Raw genomic sequence first — 24,720 nt, 5'->3', positions numbered from 1 at the left:
CAATCACATGGCAATGCAATCTTCATCTCTGCCTCGAGTCACTCTGTAAAACTTCCGCCCTAGAACTGTCTTAGTCAACTGTAAATGCTATTAATTGTGAAGTGGAAGCAGTAAACAACGCAAATACTATGCACATTGCTAAGGTTCAGCTGGAGCAGTGGAAATGTCTTCTCTGGAGTGATGAATAATGCTTCACTGTCTGGTAGTCTGATGAAGAAAGCAACAGAGGCTAAATCTTTGTCATCCAAGAAACGACAATAGTTCTACTGCATGCTTGGAAAAGGAGTGGTGAGGGAGGGAAAGTCAGTTGGTTGCAACCTGCAACTTCACTGATTAGATGCCATTAAATCTTACACGTGACACCTTTAATTCTAAATAAATTCTACATATCTACTGTTTTCAGCCAACTGATGCATCCTTATATGTGTTTGTGTGTATGTATAGCGAAGGATTTGGTACCTTAAAGCTGATTTGCTGGGCTAGCTTCTGAGCCTGCTGGTCAGCCGGTCGGGGGTCGCTGTTAGGAGAGAGCGCCAGCAGGGCTGAACGCATGGAGCAGCCACACATCTCACAACAAAAGTCCAAAGACCTGAAAGAAACACAGAAATGTCTTTTTTCAGATCTGAAAAAAAAAAAAAAAAAAATCACAGGTGTTGCTGTCCATCCTTCCACTGTGAGAAAACAAGTCAATGCTATGGGCCCAAAAGGTTGGGTAGCTGTCGAGAAGCCCCCACCGAGAAAAAGAAACAGGCAAAAAAAAAGAACTTTAACATCACTCAATGTCTTTGGGATTATCTGGATCATGAAAAAAAAGATTCATCCCCTTCATTCAATCCCTAAAGATCTCTTGGAAAAAGTGAAAGGAAGGTAAGGTAAATAATAAATAATAAACAGACTAGACACTGCACACTTGGACATTACATTTAGTATTTGAGGTTTCTGTGCAATTTTCTGTTTAATATGTGGTCGTTTGACTGGAAATTTTTCTACAGTGAAAATTAGAGAAATTAAAGCACCTGGGTCAACTGGACCTTGAAGATCAATCAACCCAAAGCCCCAAAGCTTCTTCATATGATTAAGTGAGAAGGCAGGCTTTTCAAAGAGCTAAGCAGAGGGCAATCTGCAGTTAGATAAACAGAAACACTTTCATCGGTCATCAGTGAGATGCAGCCACCTTCAAACCCTGTGATTCAAGCATCAAACCTTCTTATTCTACAGATACTATGCGGGGAGAAACACAAGTCAGTCATTCCTCCACACCACAGAATCCCCCTTCTAGCAAGAAACGCTCAAAGTTTACAGACTGCTCTACCAAAACAAATGTTAATAACATCTATATAACCTTGCTGTTCTAGTATTTGGTAGAAAATTACATGGGCAAAATACCAGTATTTGGTATACCAGTTATAATTTCAGCAGCAGTGTTGGATAAGATGAATGCAACTGGAATGCATTTCATTTCCTAGGTCTGGTTCTGAAAAAGTAATTAATACTAATATAAATATAACCTCATACAATTTAGTCTGGAAACTTATTTAAAAAATAATTCCTTGTTTGAAAAGGAAAAGGAAGAAAAGAAGAGCAAAAACTGTCAGGCTCTTATCACACTAGTTTTTGCCCATGTAATTTATGCTTATTTTGATAGACTGATTAAAAAAAGACTTGATGGAAATGGCAAATATTGAATTAAATTGCGACAATGTTTATGTGAATTTGTTCCTTGCTTCAGGTTGAAACATTTTTTTGCAAATAAGAAATATAAATTATGATGGAAATCCATTTGACAAGTACATAATACTAACACAAATATAACAGATACACAACTGCTTTTATGTTTTAATTGTTCCCAGGCCATAGCTATGAAACTAAAGACAAGGCAGCACCAGTGGACTGACAAAGAAATTAAAACATAACCATGATATTAAACAGTAAATAAACATAAACTGTCTAAGAACAACATCCCAAAACTTGATATGCACCCTTTTTTCAAGATAATCAATGTTATTTGCTTCATCTGTGAGCAGTAATTATGTTTTAGTTCATCAGTGTAAATTATATATCTACGGTAGATGGTAGATGATACATATTCTTGGAAAATGGGATAATTTTATCAGTACTGCGATGCACTGCTCCAAGGCAGAGATCATGTCTGGACTCAGGATTTCACAGAAGGTATCATGCCTAAGAGAGTTAACATGGTATAAATAGTATGGAGTATTGCTTTGGAGCAGCACATTTTCCCTGGCTGAGGACTGTGATGATGCAGACAGGCTTAAAACCCCATGAGGCCCCAGACAGGACGTCACTCAAGAACTGGCCCAAAGCAGCATTCCAAAATGCTTTTCACAATGAATAAATTTCATCATTACTTTACTGTAGTTACAAGCTCCAACCGTCCACTGACACATATAAATAGATCATTATTTCCGTGGAACTTCAATAAGGATGGATTCATAAATTTAAGCCCCAATCAGGGTGATATGGAGATCAATTCTTGTTAGTAGGCACCGCTATTTTAGGTTTGTGACTTAACCAGGGGGTACTAATGTTTGTGTTTTTGTTATTTAAAATTTAAATCATTTGAAAAAAAAATTAAGTGGGGTGTTTGGTAAATTGTTGCCATATGGCAACAATGTGCAATTGTACCACTGCACCATAAAATCAATTGTTTCTCTAAAAACATTCTTTTACTGAAAATATAAAAAGATTTGTTTCAGTCATTTGAAATTGCTTAAATAATGGCAATACTTGAAAATAAATATTTATTTCTAAAAATTAAGTGTAGTATTTGGTAAACTGTTGCCATATGGCAACAATGTGAAATCATACCACTGCACCATAAAATCTATTTTTTCTCTAAAAACATTCTTTTATTGAAAACAAGAACAAACAAATCCATGAAATGTATGATCCAATATTTACAAATACTGGAAATTAATATAATTTCAATTGGTATTTGGAATGTAGAATAATAAGTTCATAATAGGAAATCCTGGTCATGTGAAGTCAGGAAGTATGTCATTTCAAAGTAAAAGACCCCATTCCCACAATTAAATAGGGAAACACAGATTTTATATTACTGCTTTTTAGTTAAAGTGAGATGAAGTAATTGTTGCCATAAGGCAACACCATGCAATAGAGGGCTAAATAAGCTGGATAATTTAAGCCAAAAGTGAAACCTGTCCCATACGAATACCACTTCTTGAACTTTTGGCTTAGATAACTAGTAAACTAAGAAATTCTGCTTCATGAAATTCCCCCTAGATCTTTGATCTATGTACATAGCCTGAGTAGGTTGACATTGGTTCACTTTATGGGCCATTACAACTGAAAGCACTGCATCCCTCGGATGTCGTCCTAGAACACTGCGGCAAGCTGTGCAGTAGGAAGTGAAGAAGTCTGCAGGTTGGGATATAGAAAGGAGCCTAAGCTGGTGAAGTCTGACCCAAATCCAGCCCTCAGGCCATTCTCCCAGAACAACCGTTACAGCCTCATCGATTTCATATTATGCGGTGCAGCTACAGTGCTTCTTTTCTAGTGTGGCTCAAGTCTCTATGCATTTCGGAGCTGCCAAAGTGGAGGACTTGTGTTAGGGCAAACTCCAGGAGCAAACAGTGACAGGTAGAAGGAAGAAGAAATATGATGAATACTTATCTTTCTAGACCATCTTCAAATAGTTTCTTTTTTCATAATGATGAGGGGCAGCAGGTTGGTTTTAAGTGGTGCCGCCTACAACCCTCTGTCTGCTGTTTCTGAGATCCAAAACATCCCCTACTGGTGTTAATGTCACAGATGAGAACTGAAATATGAATCCAGTGTTCTGCCCAGCGGAACCATTTGAGTGACAGCATGGGCAATTACTAGGAGTGTGAGGCTGAGAGCCAAGACCCAAACTGAAACACGCTGTCACTATGACAGATATGTAATATTTATAGATGTTGGGGTCAAAAACATGAACACGTGTGGTTTTGGACTGAGTGTTTTCCAATCTTACCATCAAATTCAATCTCAATGTGTTAATTGGATGGTCTGTCAGTGACAACCTCCATCGTTATGTGTTAATAGCCAATCTGACTATCTTCTGTCTTTGCTCCTTTTTTAACGTAACAGATACTTCATGCCCACACAAGCCGACTCCGAACACCCTTCCAATAATAACTTCCTGAATCTCCAGAGGTTTGGCGCAGATCTCCACCATATGCACTGCACTCCGAGATGTGAAGAGTGTGGGCCAATCAGCCTCTAATAAGGGAGACACTGACTGCGGTATGTGATAAACACACATCCCAATCCCTGACTGAGTTTCCAGTTCCTCTTCCCCCTGGCTAAAAACTGTCAGGGCTAGAGGCTCTCTGTTTTCCTGGTAAAAGTAAAGTTTGCCCTTCATTCTGATTCCTGATTCTGTTTGTTCCAGTGGCTCTCCTTCTGCATGATGTGTTTTATGCTCCCCTGCACCAGATGAACACTGCAGACAGTGATGAGGGATTTAATAATGTAGGAGCTTGCACAATGCAGTGAGGTGCTATATGTGTGGCTATGGCTGGGAAAAACAGAGCGAAAGAGAGAGAGACTTTGATCAGCTTGCCCCAAATCCCAGTATAAAGGGAGGATTTTTTGTAATGTACGAAATAAAGAGAAGTGCTAAATTCCCTTCCGTCCAGAATGAGAAGTCTGCTCCCCAGCACTGCAAATTTAATGCACTGGCGGAAGAGGAGAGAAAGTTTCCAACTTCAATAAATATAACTTCCAATCTGCCCATGTCACTCAAATACTGCTGTGACAAATGACGGACACCTGGCTGATCTGAAATATTACTATTTTCCTCACTGGTGCATATATTTTGCAGACAACATTAAAATTAATTTAGAAAATAACTTGTACTGGAACATATCGCTGTTGTCAAAACAAAGCCTCCAACAGACGAGCTAGATTGGTTTTGAATGTGAAGACTTCTTTGCTCAAACTTCTTAGTTCATTCATTTTCAAACACTGTTTTCATCAGTGGCTTTCCTTTTTAACAAGCCATGTTGTCTCCTTACTCAGACCAGAAATAGTAAATAAATAAATCTATGAAAATATGTGAAATTCCTGGCTTTCTAAACCTGATATACATCCCAGTAGTCTCTCTTATTATGATCTGCTGTCAGGTAAGTTGTTTACATCAAAGCATATGAAAAAATGCTGCACAAGACAGCTACAGAAGCCAAGCTGGCTTATGTTCCCATTTTGTTGAAATATGAATTAAATTTTTTTTTTTTTATTTTACATACTTTAATCACCTCTCCTTGGATCACCACCTTATCGTGGTGGAGGGGTTTGCGTGCTTGAATGATCTTAGGAGCTATGTTGTCTGGAGCAAAAGCTCCTGGTAGGGTCTCCCATGGCAAACTGGTCCTAGGTGACAGGTCAGACAAAGTGTGATCCATAATAACCCCTATGAAGACAGAAAAACAGGACTTGTGTACCCTGCCCGGAACAGGGTTACCGGGGCCCCACCCTGGAGCCAGGCCTGGGGGAGGGGCTCGCCAGCGAGCGTCTGGTGGCCGGGCATTTACTCATGGTGCCCGGCCGGGCCCAGCCCGAAGGAGATACATGAGTCCCCCCTCCCATCGACCCACCACCAATGGGAGGGGCAGTAGTAGGGGTTCGGTGCGTTGTGGATCGGGCAGTGTCCGAAGGCGTGGGCCTTGGCGTTCTGATCCTCGGTTGCTGAAACTGGCTTTTGGAACTTGGAACGTTACCTCACTGGCGGGGAAGGAGCCTGAGTTGGTGCGCGAGGTTGAGAGATACCGGCTAGATATAGTCGGGCTCACCTCAACACACAGCTTGGGCTCTGGGTCCAATCTCCTTGAGAGGGGCTGGACTTTTTTCTTTTCTGGAGTTGCCCATGGTGAGAGGCGGCGGGCAGGTGTGGGCTTTCTCATAGCCCCTCGACTCGGTGCCTGTATGTTGGGGTTTTCTCCGGTGGACGAGAAGGTAGCTTCCCTACGCCTTCGGGTTGGGGAACGGGTCCTGACTGTTGTCTGTGCTTATGCACCGAACAGCAGTTCAGAGTACCCAGCCTTCTTAGAGTCCTTGGGAAGGGTGCTTGAAAGTGCTCCTCCTGGAGACTCTATTGTCCTACTGGGGGACTTCAACGCTCACGTGGGCAATGACAGTGAGACCTGGAGGGGTGTGATTGGGAGGAATGGCCTCTCTGATCTGAACCCGAGTGGTGTTCAGTTTTTGGACTTCTGTGCAAACCACAGTTTGTCCATCACGAACACCATGTTTGAACACAAGGATGTCCATAAGTGCACATGGCACCAGGACACCCTAGGCCGCAGTTCAATGATTGACTTTGTAGTCGTGTCATCGGACTTGCGGCCATGTGTTTTGGACACTCGGGTAAAGAGAGGAGCTGAGCTGTCAACTGATCACCACCTGGTGGTGAGTTGGATCAGGTGGTGGGGAAAGATGCCGGTCAGACCAGGCAAGCCCAAACGCATAGTGAGGGTTTGCTGGGAACGTCTAGCAGAAGAACCTGTCAGATTGATCTTCAACTCACACCTCCGTCAGAACTTTGACCAGATATCGGGGGAGGTGGGGGACATTGACTCAGAATGGGCCATGTTCCGTTCCTCCATCGCTGAAGCGGCTGACTGTAGCTGTGGCCGTAAGGTAGTTGGTGCCTGTCGGGGCGGTAATCCTCGAACCCGGTGGTGGACACCCCAGGTGAGAGATGCCGTCAAGCTGAAGAAGGAGTCCTACCGGGCATGGTTAGCCTGTGGGACACCAGAGGCAGCTGGCAGGTATCGACAGGCCAAGCGATCTGCGGCTTCAGTTGTTGCCAAGGCAAAAACCCGTGTATGGGAGGAGTTTGGTGAGGCCTTGGAAACCGACTTTAAGTCGGCTCCGAAAAGATTCTGGCAAACCGTCAGGCGACTCAGAAGGGGAAAGCAGTGTGCCACTAGCACTGTATATAGTGGAGATGGTGTGCTGCTGACTTCGACTGAAGACGTCATTGGGCGGTGGAAGGAATACTTTGAGGACCTTCTCAATCCCACCGACACGTTCTCCAGTGAGGAGGCTGAGTCTGGGGACATGGGAATAGGCTTGTCCATTACTGAGGCCGAAGTCGCTAAGGTAGTTAAGAAGCTCCTTGGTGGCAAGGCTCCAGGGGTGGATGAGATCCGCCCTGAGTTCCTCAAGGCTCTGGATGTTGTGGGGCTGTCTTGGCTGACACGCCTTTTCAACATTGCGTGGACATCGGGGGCGGTGCCACTGGATTGGCAGACTGGGGTGGTGGTGCCTCTTTTTAAAAAAGGGGACCGGAGGGTGTGTTCCAACTACAGGGGAATCACACTCCTCAGCCTCCCTGGCAAGGTCTATGCAGGGGTACTGGAGAAGAGAGTCCGGCTTATAGTCGAACCTCGGATCCAGGAGGAACAGTGCGGGTTCCGCCCTGGTCGTGGAACACTGGACCAACTCTTCACCCTCTCCAGGATTCTGGAGGGTTCATGGGAGTTTGCCCAACCAGTCCACATGTGCTTTGTGGATCTGGAGAAGGCATTCGACTGTGTTCCCCGGGGTATTCTGTGGGAGGTGCTTCGGGAGTACGGGGTACATGGCTCTTTGCTACGAGCCATTCAGGCCCTGTACAAACAAAGCTGGAGTTTGGTTCGCATAGCCGGCAGTAAGTCAGACTCGTTCCCAGTGAGAGTTGGACTCCGTCAGGGCTGCCCTTTGTCACCGATTCTATTCATAATTTTTATGGATAGAATTTCTAGGCGCAGTCAAGGGATGGAGGGTGTCCGGTTTGGTGACCTCAGGGTCACAATCACTGCTGTTTGCAGATGATGTGGTCCTATTGGGGACATCAGGCCGCGAACTTCAGCTTTCGCTGGATCGGTTTGCAGCCGAGTGTGAAGCGGCTGGGATGAGAATCAGTACCTCTAAATCCGAGACCATGGTTCTCAGGCGGAAAAGGGTGGAGAGCCCTCTCTGGGTCGGGGATAGGCTCTTGCCTCAAGTGGAGGAGTTCAAGTATCTCGGGGTCTTGTTCACGAGTGATGGTACAAGGGAGCGGGAGATTGACAGGCGGATTGGTGCTGGGTCAGCAGTGATGCGGGCTCTTTACCGGTCTGTTGTGGTAAAGAAAGAGCTGAGCCATAAGGCAAGGCTCTCGATTTACCGGTCGATCTACGTTCCCACCCTCACCTATGGTCATGAGCTTTGGGTAATGACCGAAAGAATAAGATCGCGAATACAAGCGGCCGAAATGAGTTTCCTCCGCAGGGTGTCTGGACTCTCCCTTAGAGATAGGGTGAGAAGTTCAGTCATCCGGGAAGGACTCGGAGTAGAGCCGCTGCTTCTTCACGTCGAGAGGAGCCAGCTGAGGTGGTTCGGGCATCTGGTTAGGATGCCTCCTGGACACCTCCCTCGGGAGGTGTCACAGGCGAGTCCAACTGGGAGGAGACCCCGGGGAAGACCCAGGACACGCTGGCGCGACTATATCGCCCAGCTGGCCTGGGAGCGCCTCGGAATCCCCCTTGGAGAGCTGGTGGAAGTGGCTGGGGAAAGGGAGGTCTGGGCTTCATTGCTTAGGATGCTGCCCCCGCGACCCGAACCCCGGACAAGCGGAAGATAATGGATGGATGGATGGATGGATACTTTAATCAGCTTTGCTATAAAAGTGCTCGGTTCAGTCCTGAAATACTCTGCTGGGTCCACATCCTGAGCATGGTCTAATAATCCCAGTTCTAAGCATTCTAGGCCTTTAGAGAAATGTCTAATTTTGAGTTCATTTTAATTTAACATCACTGTGCTTATTGTACTTAAACTCTAAGTATTACAATAATATTCTTATTTCATTGCTATGTTTTGTTTGGAGTCAAAAGGAAAACTGTCCAATAACATTTTTTTCTCTGTGGAATCTATTTAGATACAGCAAAGCTACCTCTTCCATTGGTTGAGCCTTCAGGAGCTGCACTGAAGGCCTTACCCTTTAAAACAACCAACGTAACTAGGAAGTAACACTAAAATCAACCAATCGCAGTATCATTTCCAATGAAGGGGACCAATTTTGTGAGTAAAAACTACTAAATCTAACTCACTCCAGGCCTTCTGTAAGTCGCTGACTGCCAAGATGTGTGGTAGTCTAACCAGATTTTAAACAGTTGTCAGAAACAGAAAACAGCAGTAACTCTACATCAAGACTCTTTACTACAACTGCAACATACAAGCTAAAATATATGTTCATGTCTGTCACAAGATTAAAATAAAACATATGGAATGCTTTCTACAAGCTTCAAATGTCTGTTTTTAATCTAAAAAGAGAGGTTGGCATGTACCACATACCATCAGCACCTCCAGCGGGACAGCTCTCTGACATCAGCATCATCGTAAAGGTTGTTTTTTCCCCCATTTTTGATAGATTTTTATTTTTTATTACTTGAATGGACGGCCTAGCTCTAATAGTCATGATTTGCCACTGATTTACAGCACTGTACGCTGTACGTTTGAAGTGATGTGTATGCAGAGCGCGGTTGGGGCATATTACTCAGTGACTCATGCCTTTGAACACACAGTGTAGCATCTAGCATGTGTTCCCTTTACTCCAATTCATATTACTCATCAGACCAAGATCGAGCCCGAGCCCGAGCCCGAGCCCGAGCCCGAGAGAGAGAGAGAGAGAGAGAGAGAGAGAGAGAGAGAGAGAGAGAAAATGAATACAGAAAGAGAAACAGACCGACAGAGAAACAGATAGACAGACAGGCAGAGAAAGAGCCTTAAGTTTATTCCCATGACTGAACTAGACAGTCAGTAACTCAAGTTTGAGTTGTCTGACTCCTGGAGGTTCATCATTTCTACACAACTGTTCCAGAGCTCAGACGCATTTGTCTCTTCTGGAAAAAGAGCAAAGGTGTGGTAGACTAAAATTATGGTGCAAGTCAATAGACACTACACTGCTGTAATATCTTAGCATTCTGCTAGGAACTGTTCCAAATTCACATACCCTCTCAATGTGATAGTCTGGGCAAGAACATGATTTGGTATATTAAAAAAAAGCATCCCAGAGAGCCTGAGTCTTTCAGAAGATGAGCAGAGGGACACCCCTCTGTAAAAGACTGCACGATCAACAACAATTGTGCAACCAATGAAGAATAACATTTCTCAGCATAAAATATCAAAGAACTTTTGCTTTTCATCATCTATGATACATAATAACATTAAATGATTCAGAGAATCTGGATTAATCTCTGTATGCAAGGGACAAAACCAAAAACCGGTATTTGCTAGTCGTGATCTTTGGGCCTTCAGGCAGCACTGCAATAAAAACATGATTCTGTAGTGGAAATTACTGCATGGACTCAGGAACATTTCTGACTGTCTGTGAACACAGTTTAATCGCTGCATCCATAAATACTAATTAAAACTCAAACGCAAGGAAGAACCCAAATAGAAACAGAATGCAGAAATGCTGCCACCTTCTCTGGGCCCGAGCTCATTTACAACAGACCGAGGGGAAGTGGAAAAGTGTCCTGTGGTCCGATGAATCAAAATTTCATTTTCTTTTTGGAAATCATGGACACTGTGTCCTTCGGGCTAAAGATCACTCAGCTTGTTATCAGTGCACAGTTCAAAAGTCAGTATTTATGATGGTATGGGGTGCATTAATGCACATAGCATGGGTGATGGGCACATCTGTGAAGGCACCATTAATGCTGAACGATATACATGTTTTAGCAACATATGCTGCCATCCAAACGATGACTTTCTCAGGGAAGGCCTTGTTTATTACAGGAAGAACCAATGTTAAATGTCAAACCACATTCTACATGTGTTACAACAGCACTGCTCAGCATTAAAAAAGTCTGGGTGCTTAACTGACCTGCCTGCAGTCCAGACCCGTCACCACTGAAAGCATTTGACACGTTATTCAGATTCAGATTCCTTTATTGATCCCAGGGGGAAATTGCAGATCCCAGGGGGAAATTGCAGTATATTCTGATTATGAAATTCAAAATAAGACAAAGGAGATCCAAACTCATGAGAAGCTGAAATCCTATATCAAAGAAGAATGGAAAACATTTAACTTTCAACACCACTGTAATTTGTATCCTCAGTTCCCAAATGCTTACAGAGTGTTGTTAAAAAAAATGAGGTGATGAAACACAGTGGTAAACATGCCCCTGTCTCAACTGTTTTAGAACGTGTTGCTGGCATCAAATCCAAAATGTGCATATATTTTTCAAAAAACAATAACGTTTCTCAGTTTCAACATTTCATTTGTTGTCTTTGTACTATATTCAAAGAAATATAGGGTTTAAATGATTTGTACATCATTGAATTTTGTTTTTATTTACAATTTGCACTTTTTTGGAAATGGGGTTGTATGTGTGTCCATTTTTTATACATAATAGCCTTTTATACATAAAAGTCATACAGTGTCAGAAACCATGTAAGCAAGCCTATTTGACAACTCAACACAGTTTGAGTCAATGACTTAGGTGATGACTCACGCCTGTCTTATAGCGGTTTTGTATGACATAGCAGTGGTAACACTGTGAGATTCTGAACCAAAATTTCTGCCCCTGGCAGAACTTCAGCACAGGTTATCTGTGGTTGCAGAGGCAGTAAATCAGTAGCTGTGGAGCATGTCACCTAAAAATGTTCAAAGACCACTGATTTAAACATTATCATGTTTTAGCAGTGTAAAGCTGCCTTTAGGCAGTCTGCATAATGCTAACTGATATGGTGTTAACTGGTATGGCTCATTTCAGGGTAACGTGGTAAAATGTGTGCCGCTTTAAGAAGAATCCACAGAACATGTTCTGTTATATATTGATATGTCATCAAAATGATTTCTATAACTTATATTGAAGAGACTGTCGGTCATATAAAATACTTTCATTGGACACTTTATCAGAAGGACCACTTTAATACTGTGTATGAACCCTTTTGTTCTCAGAATATCCTTAATTCTTCAATATATGGATTTTATAAGATGCTGGAAACATTCCTACAAGTCTAGCCCACAATGACATGACTGTATCAGGTAATTGTAGTTGATCTGTTACAACACCACAAGCTGCACTATTATAATGAGATCTGTTGCCTGGGAAACCCGCTGAGAAAACTTAATTCATTGTCATGTTCGTGGAACCAATGTGAGATGTCTTTGCAACATGTTGCACTACAATGCTGGAGGAGGCCATTAGAAGATGAGTAAATAAAGGCAAGCACATGACCAGCAACAATACTCAGGCCTCAGCATTCAAACAATGCTCAATTAGCACAAGGGGGCTCACCATTACACCACCACTAGCACCTTAAACTGCTGATACAAGGCAAGCTGGATCCACAGATTCATGCTGTTTATGTACACTTCTGGCCCTACTGTCAGCAGAAATCAAGATCCATCAGATCTGTAGATGTTTTTTTTTTTTTAAACCTTCAACAGTACAGTCTTTGTCCACCCTTATATTCCTGTTCTTGGCCGACAGGAGTGGAATCCGACTGATGGGGTCTTTTGCTGTTGTAGCCCATCCACCTTCGACACTACCAATGCTGTAAACAGTGGTTACTCAAGTTACTCTCCTGTCAACTCAAACAAGTGTATTTTCTGTGACTTCTCTTTAAAAAGGTATGTCCACCCACACGACTGCTGCTCGCTTTTTGTCTGTTAGACCTTTCTGTGTAAACTTTAGAGAATGTTGTGTGTGTGTGAAAATCCCAGTGGGTCAGTTCCCAACATACTTAAACTAACCCATCTGGCACCAACAACCGTACCACAGTCCAAGTCACTCAGATCACATTTAATCCTCATGCTGATGTTTGATGTGAACGTTAACTGAAGTTCTTGATGCATGTCTACATGAAATTGTTACTTTTGATGATAAAAATCTCTTCACTTCAAAAAAAATCTTGATATGAAAGTCTTCAAACACTGCTTTATCCCTTCATATGATAAGCCAAACTCCTCCAACCCTTAGCAAGAGATGCTTCAGCAGTGTCTCCGAGCCTTCTGCCACCACAGGGCTTCTGTCTGCTCCCCAGAGGGAGGACAGCTTCTTCTAGCTGGTGAGCAGTCGACACAATGGGGCTGCGCTAATCTCTCTCGCCAGGTTTCAAGGTTTCGATTTTAGCCTGGAGAGCTTAAAGTGTCAATAAGAGAGAAATACTCAGCCTTTAGGTTGTCAATTAATTCTTTAATACGACAGTTGGCAGCACAGGCAGACCTGAGAATTGGATGGGATTTTGGAGAGATTATGACCTGTCCAATAACATTGGCAGCATTTACATGTTTACAAAAAGCTATGTGACTGGATCTTACAAAAAGGGTGGCTCCTTGGTAAAAGAAATCCAGCACTATAGCACAGGCTGCAAGAGACAAGGACAGAAATAGCACCAACGTTACCTTCTATGAAGGTTGAGGAGCTACCCTAAAACACTCACCCTCACTATCGCTCTGCGGCGATAGTCCTTCAGAATGAACAGCATTTTGTAGTTATTATTCCCATTTAAAGTCACAATTTTTTCTTTACCATAACTAAAACTGACCACATTCTCCAAGGGACATCACAGTGATATGAACATCTTAAAAAAATGAAGAGAGTGAATTAGAGAGTGTCCAAGGAAGGTGGACACAGAAGGGGAGGATGGTGGGCAGAGAGAGGGGTATAAAAAGTAACACACAGAAACAACAAGAGTCTGAATTCTGAAAAAGGAAAGGGAGAAAGAGCATTAAAGAGGAAGGTGGTAGATGCGCCAAAACATGTTTGCTGTTTGAAGTTTGCTTCTTTACGTTTAATTTAAGTTTGCATACAATCTCAAGATGGTGGTTTGGGCAAAAAACAAATTTACACAACACTTTACCTTTAGTTACAAAAGTACAGACACAATTTCGGCTTCAGGATAACAGACAGCGGTGTATTTATGTCCATTTATATAGATTACAGCGTGTCATACAGTGTCATTAACCACATAAGCAAGACTATTGAAGAGTAACCAAATAGTAACACAAACAACAAGAGTCTGAATTCTGAAAATGAGAGACATATTTTTCCATCTACCTCACAAATAAACCTGCAGAAGATGTGTAGGTCTGCTTGTCATTTTAGACAGTAAATAGAAGGGCTGTATTGGATTTTTTCCACTGTTTCTATAAACATATGAATCAAGCCAGTCTGAATGATTCTGTTCACATCTCAATGTTTGAATTATGTTCTATTATGTTCTAGCCTTTAATATATAATTGGGAAAGCTAACAACTTTGGAAAACAATTGCAGCCAGGTTAAACGTGGGCTGACGGTTAGGTAACCAGCCTTTCGACCGGAAGGTCGATGGTTCAATCTCCAGAGCCAACAGGACATGACTGAGGTACCCTTGAGCAAGGCACCTAACCCCCCATTTGCTCCCCTGGTGCTGCAAATAGGGCTGCCCACCGCTCCAGGCAAGTGTGCTCCCTGCCCCCTAGTGTGTGTTTTCACTAGCGTATATGTCGTGTTTCACTGCACGGATGGGTTAGATTGTGGAGGTGAAATTTCCCCATTCTGGGACTAATAAGTGTCACTTAATCTTAAACAACTGAAATCAGGCCATTATGTAATATCATGACAGACCCAAGTGACAACATTTCAAAGAGTCCACATTTACAATAATGTGCGTTGAATGCTGAGGTATACTACTACAATGTCTACTGAACTGAACTGAATCTTCACAGAGAAAGGGAGTCGAAAAGAGAGGATGAAGAGAGAGAAAGAAAGAGAGAGAAAGAAGTGATAGAAAGGGCATGGTTTAATCTGCAGCATCTTACTTTTTGGCGAGGGTTCTCCTCTCCTCTGGGGTGTAATCTAGTGATCCTATTGCCCCCTCTCCTTTAGTTGGCATGAACCCTATAATCGCTATTAATGCTGTCCGGACTGAAAGAGAGAGAGAGACACACACACACACACACACACACACACACACACACACACACACACACACACACACACACACACACACAACAAAGGAGAGCAAGAGTCATGATACAGGGATAAAAAAAAATCTGTCACACCGTATTAAATGAGAATAGAAAAGGATGAAGGGTCATGGACGCCTGTGCACAATGTGAGACTGAGTGCCATGTATTTGTGAGTGTTACGTAACGGCGTGTAATGCTTTGTTTTCTGCATCTAACGCGGGATTCTCTCTGGCCACGGTCTCTGAGGACAGCTTTGTGCCTGGATGATGCACAACACCTTTAGTGCCACATTTCACAGAGGAACAGGGAGGAGAAACGGGAGGAACAGATATTTTGGAAGTGATGCTGCCCAAACTGAAGTTAGACTCTCACCTGCACTGCAGCGACACACAATCAAGCACTTGCATTTGTTCCCAGTCGTCATTCAGTCTTGAATTTTTGTGGTTTTCCTGCTCTAACACACCTAATTAAGCTCGCAAAGAGCTTGGTAATTAGCTGATGGGTGTTCGATGAGGGAAAACGCTAACAACTGTTCACTGCGGGCAGGACTCCAGCATTCTTGAATGCTGATGGGAATGAACACTGGCCATTCCGAAGGAAATAAAGCTAAAATTGGTGGTATAGTTAATTCTGACATATTAAAGCAACAGCTGTACAATGTGTTATTACTGTCCTGCTGTTATATTCCACATAGCCTTGATTTCCCAACTACAATATTGCTTAGGAAAAGTGGAAGCTTTTCCACTGGCACCAGTCCTGGCATTTGGGATAGAGGAACATGTTTTAGCACCTTGTTCCAAATTAGTTATTTGTAAAATTTCAAACCCAGATTTTGAAACTTATAGCAAGCGAGGTAGTTATTCCAATGATTTTAAGATAAACAAATGCTGATCATCCATTTTATCCTGAGCCAACATTACTAGCCTATCAAACTGCACATACAAAACATAAAAAAAGAAGCTGCTGGATTTTATGCCCAGAACACATTATCAATAAACATCTATCATTGCTTTAGCTAAAAACACTGGTTTACTTTTACTGTTTTTTTTTTTAAATGGCCAAAAGTATATGGACACCCCTCCTAATTAGAGAGTTCACGTGTTTTATGTAGGTGTATAAAATCAAGCACAGTCACACAATCTTCACTAGTAACAGAATGGGTCACACTGAAGAGCTCAGGGACTTTAAACACGGCTAGTAATGTTAGCCGAGTGTTGTCACAGGATGCCACCTTTGCCACAAGTCAGTCTGTGCCTTGCTAGATATGCCCCAGTCAACTGTAAGTGCTATTATTGTGGAATGGAAAGATCTCATCCATAAAACATTACACCACAGGATTCAGGAGGCCAAGTCTATTTTAATGCCCATGGATTTGGAACAGGGTGTCCAACAAGCTCATATAAGAGTTCTAGTCTGGTGTTCATATACCTTTGACTATATAGTATATTTTTTTATTTTACACACACACACACACACACACACACACACACACACACACACACACACACACACTACACTTTTTTTACAGTATTACTTTTTTGTATAATTTGCCTATTTATCACAATTTTTTTCTTCTTTGATATTTTTTCTTTAAATTGCAAAGTAATTTAAGCTGAATTTTAAACATATCAAAGGTGCTAAATAAAGTTTATTATGGAACGTAGACATTGAAACAGTAGTACAGTGCAACCTGGGCATGTAAGCACAATATTTAAAGCCTTTATCTTGCCAATAGGTGTGTTTTTGCTTGGAAAAATCAACATTAATATTAGTATAACACATACAAATAAACACAAATAGTAAAAAGTTAAAATACTTTTTGTTTTTAAATAAGTAGTTGATAACATAAGCAAAGCTTGGTCTCCTTTTGCATGAATTTGGTCAATTCTACCACCAGTACACTTGATTTAATATAATTAAGTGCTGATAACCAAAGCTAAGGAGGTTTGGAAATGGTAAAACGAACACTGATATACACAAAATCACTACGTATTGTATTAACATTATTAGTATTTATTCTAATATTAGTGTTTTTTGAGCAAACGGAACTGTCCAGATAAATCCATTTTTAAATATAATCTCCTCAGTTAGGTAAAACTTTTGAAGAGCACTGTACATGCATGCACTCAGAAGTAAGCCAGTATATGAATTAGTACTTCAAACAGAAACATTTACTGAGCGCTCCAAGTGATGCAAAATCTTTTTCCTCATCTCCTCTCACACTTCTAAATCAGACTGCATGAACCAGACAGCAGATTGGAAAAAACACAGATCCTGATGCCTCATGAGTAACTTAGGAAAACAGCAACAGCATAAAGCTTTGATTATTTTGTCATCAAAATGAATAACTAAGAACAACAAATATAGCCAGTAGATGCCAAAGCTACAAAGCAAACAAAGAATGCTGAGAGAGATAGAGACTTCAAACATAAGGCAATTAAAGATACAATCCTACTACCGCATTCAAATCCCCTTCCGAAGACTTTTAATCCACCTTTGAGGTATGCATTCCTGAAAAATAAAACCAGGGAGTAGCGGCTTATGTACTATCCTCAAGCAAAGCAAGGGCATCCTGAGGGCCGGTGACAGCACGAGACCTTTTGGACATGCTGCGGCTTAAAATGAAATTTGTTTGCCCACATGATTAAACCCAAGGTCTTCCACTGAAAGAAAAAAAAAAACCCTGCAAAACAACAAGCAAGATATAAAAACAGTAAAATAATATCATGTGAAAGCAGTGCTTAATGGAGAAATCCTCGATTCTTGTTGTGATTGAACTGTGGCACCTGTTTTAGGATGGTGCTTCAAAACAGGACACAGCTTAACTGCACAAACGTGAAAAGGTAGAGTGGCAGTATTTCTTAAGAAAACCCTGAAGAGATATTTAAAGCTGCACTTGTACTTGAGCTCCCCTTAAATACATTCTTCAATTATTTCCATAAGCTTGTCAAATACCTTAAGGCTGTTCTCATTCCTAGTTTGTTTGCTAAAGTTGGTAGCAGAGTTTGGGGTTTTGTGGCATTGCTAAGTTGCAAAAAGTGCATCAAGTAGGCGTTTATTGAGCGGTAAGAAGTTTGGCAAGCATACAAGCACTCACTTTTATTTCTGTCTTCATTTGTGCCAAAAAACACACAAAATAAATGCTTTATTTTTTTGTTTCATTGCCCAATCATTGTACAAACCCTAGATTGTTCCACCACATACAATCAGCCACAATCAAGCCATTATTAATATATTATTTGTGGCTCATGAAAGATGTGTTTCAATGATTGGCACCTCTGCATTCAGTACTTTATGCAACCTCCCTTTGCTAGCATGACAATGAGGCTTTTCCTGTAATGAAGACAAAGCAAGTATTCAAAAATCGCTTTTCCACCACATAGTACCCACAGAGCACCAACTCAACAAGACACTTGTCGCCTTTTTGGGCTTTCAATTAGGCAAAACTGGTAACTTGTACAATTTTTGGTATTATGTTGAGGTTAGAAGCGAGCCGAGCTAATACCAAAAGGTGACGTGGTCTACCCATTGGTCAGAAAGAATCGTCAATATCACCTTAAACACACATGCTACCTCTTGTGTCGCCTTTGACCAACCAGAACAGTCTCATCATCTGACCTCTGATTTAATATTTCCCAAACTCCCCTGTTTATGTGGCTTCATTACAATGACCAGCTACATTGATTGGTACCATATCTGCAGTGGAAACTTAAGTAGTTGGCAGCAAAAGCAAGCAGAGCCAAGTAGAGTTGAGTGGTGTTGAGCCATACTATACAGTGGAAAGGCACCATTAGACAACTCCTCAATACAGAATCTTTTTCAGATCTTGCAGGTTCCTTGGTCCTCTCATTTGGACTCTCTTCTTAATCTCATGCTACAGGTTTTCAACAAATTGTAGGTCAGAGGTCTGAGATGTCCAAGTCAAAAGCTTGATTCTGTGGTCATTAAACTACATTTGTGTGGATTTGCATGTATGTTTAGGATCATTGTCCTGCTGCAACATCCAAGCACAACCAAGGTCAAGTCTTTTGGCAGCACCAAGGATAGTTTATAATTTCCTGGTACTTCATGGAGTCCATGATGCTATGTCTCTTAACATGGATCCCAGGGCCTTTGGAGGAAAAACAGCTCCAACATTCTTCAACAAACTTAACAAGGATGACGAGGTTCTCTTCGGTATAACCACCTTTTTACGCCAACCTCACCCTAAGTGTTATAGCTTACTTTTTGGCTTACCTGAAAACAGAATCTGGGTGCAGTCAAACTTCCAGTCACTTGTAGCAAACTCTAGGTGCTGATGTTTTTTTTTTTTAGATGAAGCAAAAGGCTTCTAATTGTAGTTTTGGATTGGAGACCTAGTGAAACACTACAGTCTTCCACAAAGCTCTGACTTTAAGAAATGTTTGCCTCTCTAAGCATCTTCCTTACTGTGTGTAATGGCAAAATAAAAATGCTTGGGCTCTGTCTCACATCACATTCACATCTCAGTGAAACAAGAAGTCAAGGATGACCTCTTAAGAGTCCCTGACAATTGGGTGGACTTAAAATGGATAAGGGAAATATAAATGGGAAGATATTTAAGTTACATATTGTGCCAGTAAAAAAAAAAAATTCTCTGACTCAATGATCTTTAACTAAAGGTTGAATTTCTCTCATGTTTTAAGTGTGAGATTAAGCTACTTAACCACAAATTCTTTTTTTTCCATTAACTGTTTTTTTAACCCATCTTTGGCATGGATGGCAATAGCTATGGAGCCGACTATATATTCTTAATATATTACCTAACCTATTGTATGGGATAAAATTGAGATACATATGTCAAAATCAAAGCAATTAAAATAAACCTTTCTTGACCTCTTTATGATTTTAACATTATGATTAATTGGACTGTCAATTTGGTATCACTTCAGAATAAGTTTTACATTATAAATGTTTTTATGATTGCATATTAATTAGGTTAGAAATGCTCTAAAATCATTACTAAGCAGTTATAATACAAAAATAAGAAGGGCAACACCTTCATCTAAATTGTTCAGCCTCAGAAATTGCTGACTGATGAAGAAAACGGTAAGATAAGTTACCAGCAAGATCTGAGGTGTAACTCCTTAAATAGCCAGGTTTTATTATACACTTCTATAACCTAAGAACAGCTCAGCCAGTTTGCATTGAAGTCCCTGTAGTTACTTAATTATAAGCTTTAATATGTAATATCCCCAAACTGTTCCCACAAAGTTGGGAGCATGAAATTGTCCAAAATCTCTTGGTCTGCTGAAGCATTAAGAGTTCCTTTCATTAGAACTAAGGGGCCGAGCCCAAATCCTGAAAAACAACCCCACACCATAATCCCCCCTCCACCAAACTTCACACTTGGCACAATGCAGTTAGACAAGCACCGTTCTCCTGGCAACAGCCAAACCCAGACTGGCCCATCGGATTGGCAGATGGAGAAGCGTGATTCATCACTCCAGAGAACATATCTCCACGACTCTAGAGTCCAGTGTTAGTGCTTTTCACCACTGCATTCGACGCTCTGTGATGTAAGGTGTGGATGCAGCTGCTTGGCCATGGAAACTCATTCCATGAAGCTCTCTATGCTGTTCTTGAGCTAATCCGAAGGCCACATGAAGTTTGGAGGTCTGTAGTGATCCTTTTTGTGGCTGAGTTGCCGTTGTTCACATTAGCCTCCACTTTGTTATAATACCACTGACAGTTGACTATGGAATATTTAGTAGTGAGGACATTTCATGACTGGACTTGTTGCACAGGTGGCATCCTATCACGGTACCATGCTGGAATTCACTGAGCTCCTGACAAATCCTCCTCACAAATGTTAGTAGAAGCACTCTGCATGCCTAGGTGCTTGGTTTTATACACGTGTGGCCATGGAAGTGATAGGAACACCTGAATTGAATGATTTGGATGGGTGAGTGAATACTTTTGGCAATATAGTGTAGATCAATGTTGCGGAACTGCACAGGGAGGGCTGCAGCATAGTGTGGGGACTTTCCTATTCTAGCACACCAACTAAACCTGATAAGTAGGTGATGAGATCAATCAGGTATCCATGGGAAGGAAAATCACCAAACTGTGCACAAATCCAGGACTGGAATCCCCATTCCCTGGTATAGATGAAAATAGGCTCACTATATGGCAAGCAACACGTCATGTTATAACTGCTTACTAATGACAATGTAGTGCATTTCTATTAATTTGAGTTTAACATATTGGGGGAAAAACATAAAAAGTGCCTTAACGTTTGCACTGGCCTCATTTCATAATATTTTTATATGTTCCAATATTTTACATTAAGTGTGAAAAAAATGTGTTCTCTGTAGAGGATGTGTCAACTTACTTTACAAAGAAAATCAACAAACCATATCATGTGACCTGCTGCACCCAAACTTTTGCATACGACTGTAGCTTACGTGCAAGTGCTAGCTTAAACACTTACCCTGAAAGCTAATCATCTTCATAGCAACAACTTACTTACAGGATTACTGCAATAAAACACTTCACAGTTTTCTTTACCCAAGGAAAACACTGAAGGTACACTTCATGCACCTTTAGGTTCCTCAAATGAAGGATATTTAACCCTTATAAAATCCTTTCTAATGATATAAAGAAAGCTGTGCATCCAGGAAGTGTCTCTGTCTGAATCGCTGTCTGAGGAGGACCGGGTGTTCTGTTCCGCTCCTTTACCTCTTCTGGTCTCCTCCAGTCTTTTCAATTACAAGCAAGGAGAAAACGCGTTGATAGAACAATCTGGAAGACGCTAGAGTGAGAGGACATTAGCATACCAACTTCATTTAAATTCAAATGAACCCCTTAATCCCTCATTTGCTCTCTCTCTCTCTCTCTCTGTAGTACCCGCCAGGCATGCACGGCTGGTGCTATGTATAGTGAGGCTGCTGGCGCTAGCCGCGAGTGTCTGTGTCATGCTCCAGGGGTACCCACTGCTCCAGGAGGGTTGCCAGGTCTCGGGGTGATGCCCAGATATGCTCAGACAGATCTTCTTTCCCACTTCAAACCGCCCGTTGGGCTGTGGGAATAAGAAAGATTGCAACACTAATTAAAAACATGGCAACCACTCACAGAGAAAAAGAGAAAACAGTGGGTAGATGACTCGGGACTGAGAAATACTGATGGAAATCGGAGTGACGGGGAAAAAATGACAAGGCGAGCACACACATTGATCTCGGAAGATCAAGAACAACAGAGGAGGAAAGGAACAGAACGACAGGCACGTCCTTAGTGACGAACATAAGTCTATACACTAGTAAGGGAATAAAGAAACCAACAACGCAGTAACGATGTATGCACTCTATCAGAGACAAACTAATTATGCGAACGACTCGAACTTCAGCAAATACCCCATTACTACAACAAACTGTACATTCCTATAAACAAGCCTTAACAACCGTCTGAACGTGACACTTCAGTAGATTATGAAAGCCCAGTCTCCCATTAGACAAAACTGCATTCCGGGTGGCAAAACGAAGAGCAGCTTTAGATCTGCCGTCATGTCAGGCCGTCAGCTGGAGTCTTTGATCACAGTCTTTCATGTCTTCTTCCTTTAATTCTGTCTATTGTCCCAGGGAGAAAGAATAAGGAGGGAGGATGAGCAGAGAGTCTCCTTTAAAAAAAATAATTCCTTAGAAAAGGAGTTGAGGGGGTGCTGGCAGAGCTTGGCCTTGATCTTAAGTGATTTAAAGTAGTTATCTAACAGTACTGGTAGTCTGCTAATACTACTGTGCATGCTTTGTTCTTGTACATCCTTATCGCCGTAGTTTATTATTGTGCACCTTCAGCTTTGTAGTCTATTATTGTGCGCCTTTATCTTTACACAATAAGCGAGATCACACTAGGAGTGTAACAATTCACAAAATTCATTATTCAGCAAGAAACAATAACATGGTGTTTTGATTTGACAAAATTGGTTTTACTAAATGGCAAAAATAAAGAGTGGTTAAAAAGATGTGCCTGACATTATTATGCCAATGTTTCCATTTTTAGTTAACTGGAGACACTCTAAAAGTTCAACTTCTGAAGCAAAAAGTGCTTTTTAATGTCCCGCCACAAGCTAATGTGTTAGCCACAAGCTAACTTGCTAGTCCCAATACAGCGATACAGTAAAACACACTGCAATTCATTTCAATACAAAACAATATTTAAATGCATAGAGGAGTAATATATTTGTGCTGTTACCTTCAAGCATCATAACAAGGGTTCTTCCATTAATATGCTTAGCATATTTGGATAAACTATTCCTTTATATTTGGGCTTGATGAAAGAGAACTTAAGTGGAACGACCTTAACTCTTTATAATAACAATAGTTTATTAGACATCTATTAGCCCTTACTTCAGAATTTGCTAATCGTAAGTAAATAAGTAATATTTACATTTATTCATCATTAACTAATGATGAACAAAGTAGATATTCTGATGTTACTCACTACTACTGAATATAACGTCTAGGATATTTAAAAGACATACTAAAAGACATTGTTCCATCTGTCAACTCCAATAAAAAGAACGCAAAAACTTAAGGCCTCCAATTGAATTGGTAAACATTAACAAGCAACACTGATTTTCTTGGTAATGTTTTACAAATAAAATTACATGTAAACTATTTTAATATTTTTTTACAGTCCATCTTCTGAAATAAAAACTAATCTAAAATTTATAGAAATGCTTATAAATGTCCAGTAGTCAACACTTCTTCGCACTTTACCATAGGAGATAATAGTCTATAAACAACCATTAATACTTCTATACACTAGAATAGAGGGATATTGCACCACAAACAACCTTAATAAACACTACCATCCATCCTGTGTCAATGCTTCTATTTGTGACAGAAGACCAGACCACAGTGAAGGATGTAGGCACAAGTTGATCTGTATTATTAACCTTAAGGCTAAAACAAACACTGAAAACAAAAAGCAAAAGACAGAAGAAACATGAACCTACTCATACCAATGACAAGAATAGCAACCACCTGGGAAAGGATCGGTTATAAACTATACATGTGGGGTACATGGGAGAAGACATGGGAGGAAAAGGATACTGTGACATCATTTTATATTTGGGGCTGGTAAAATACCTGATTTGTAAATTATAATCAAGTAATGGTTTATATGTGTGTCTTGTCTTACTCCGTATACGTCTTACAAGGTAATATTAATAAATTAATTAATAATGAACGACTCAATAGTTCATGATTAGTCAAATATGAAGTAACAACTAACAGATGCATTATTATTATAAAGTGTTACCGAAATGGCTTACAGTGGGAAGGATGATGCTAGAGGAGCCTCGCTCAATACTAAGCTAACCCCAAGTTAACTTGCCAGTCATGATACAATGGCTCGACACCGTAGCATACAACACAACATAATACACTCTGATACAATATGACGTTTTATTACATTCCTAGATCATAATAAGTATAATAAATGTTCTTTCATTACTGTTATAGCAAGCTTAGCATTTTAAACATATATAAACTATTCCTTTATATTTGGACTTGGGAAAGCCTGATTAAAAAGCCTTACAGTGAGAAGGATGATGCTGGGGGGCTTCATGGGATATTCAGGAGGAAGAATGATGCGGCCGTGGTAAATCCCTCCATCAAAATCCGAGTCAGGTGGCCCTCGGACAGAGAAGTGCCACTCAAAGAGGTTATCCTGAAGAGGCAGACAAGCAATCACACAGACGCACACCCATCAGCAACAAACAACATTATAGCACAAGATGTGATGTTAAAGG

General features: G+C 41.1%; 1 protein-coding gene across 1 annotated transcript in view; it reads right to left on the bottom strand.

The window, feature by feature from the left end:
• The window catches only part of ube2j1 (ubiquitin-conjugating enzyme E2, J1), a 69,419-nt gene that overhangs the window by 16,939 nt on the left and 27,760 nt on the right, over positions 1-24,720 (bottom strand). Inside the window, exons 3-6 of the mRNA XM_017697717.2 lie at positions 24,507-24,638; positions 21,906-21,990; positions 14,802-14,907; positions 460-589 (exon numbers count right to left, since the gene is read on the bottom strand). Coding sequence (XP_017553206.1) covers positions 460-589; positions 14,802-14,907; positions 21,906-21,990; positions 24,507-24,638 — 453 coding nt within the window. The remainder of the gene's footprint in view (positions 1-459; positions 590-14,801; positions 14,908-21,905; positions 21,991-24,506; positions 24,639-24,720) is intronic.

The sequence above is a fragment of the Pygocentrus nattereri genome, chromosome 4 (assembly GCF_015220715.1).
Source record: "Pygocentrus nattereri isolate fPygNat1 chromosome 4, fPygNat1.pri, whole genome shotgun sequence".
In the NCBI taxonomy this organism is placed as follows: Eukaryota; Metazoa; Chordata; class Actinopteri; order Characiformes; family Serrasalmidae; genus Pygocentrus; species Pygocentrus nattereri.
This window is presented reverse-complemented; position numbering and strand designations above follow the sequence as displayed.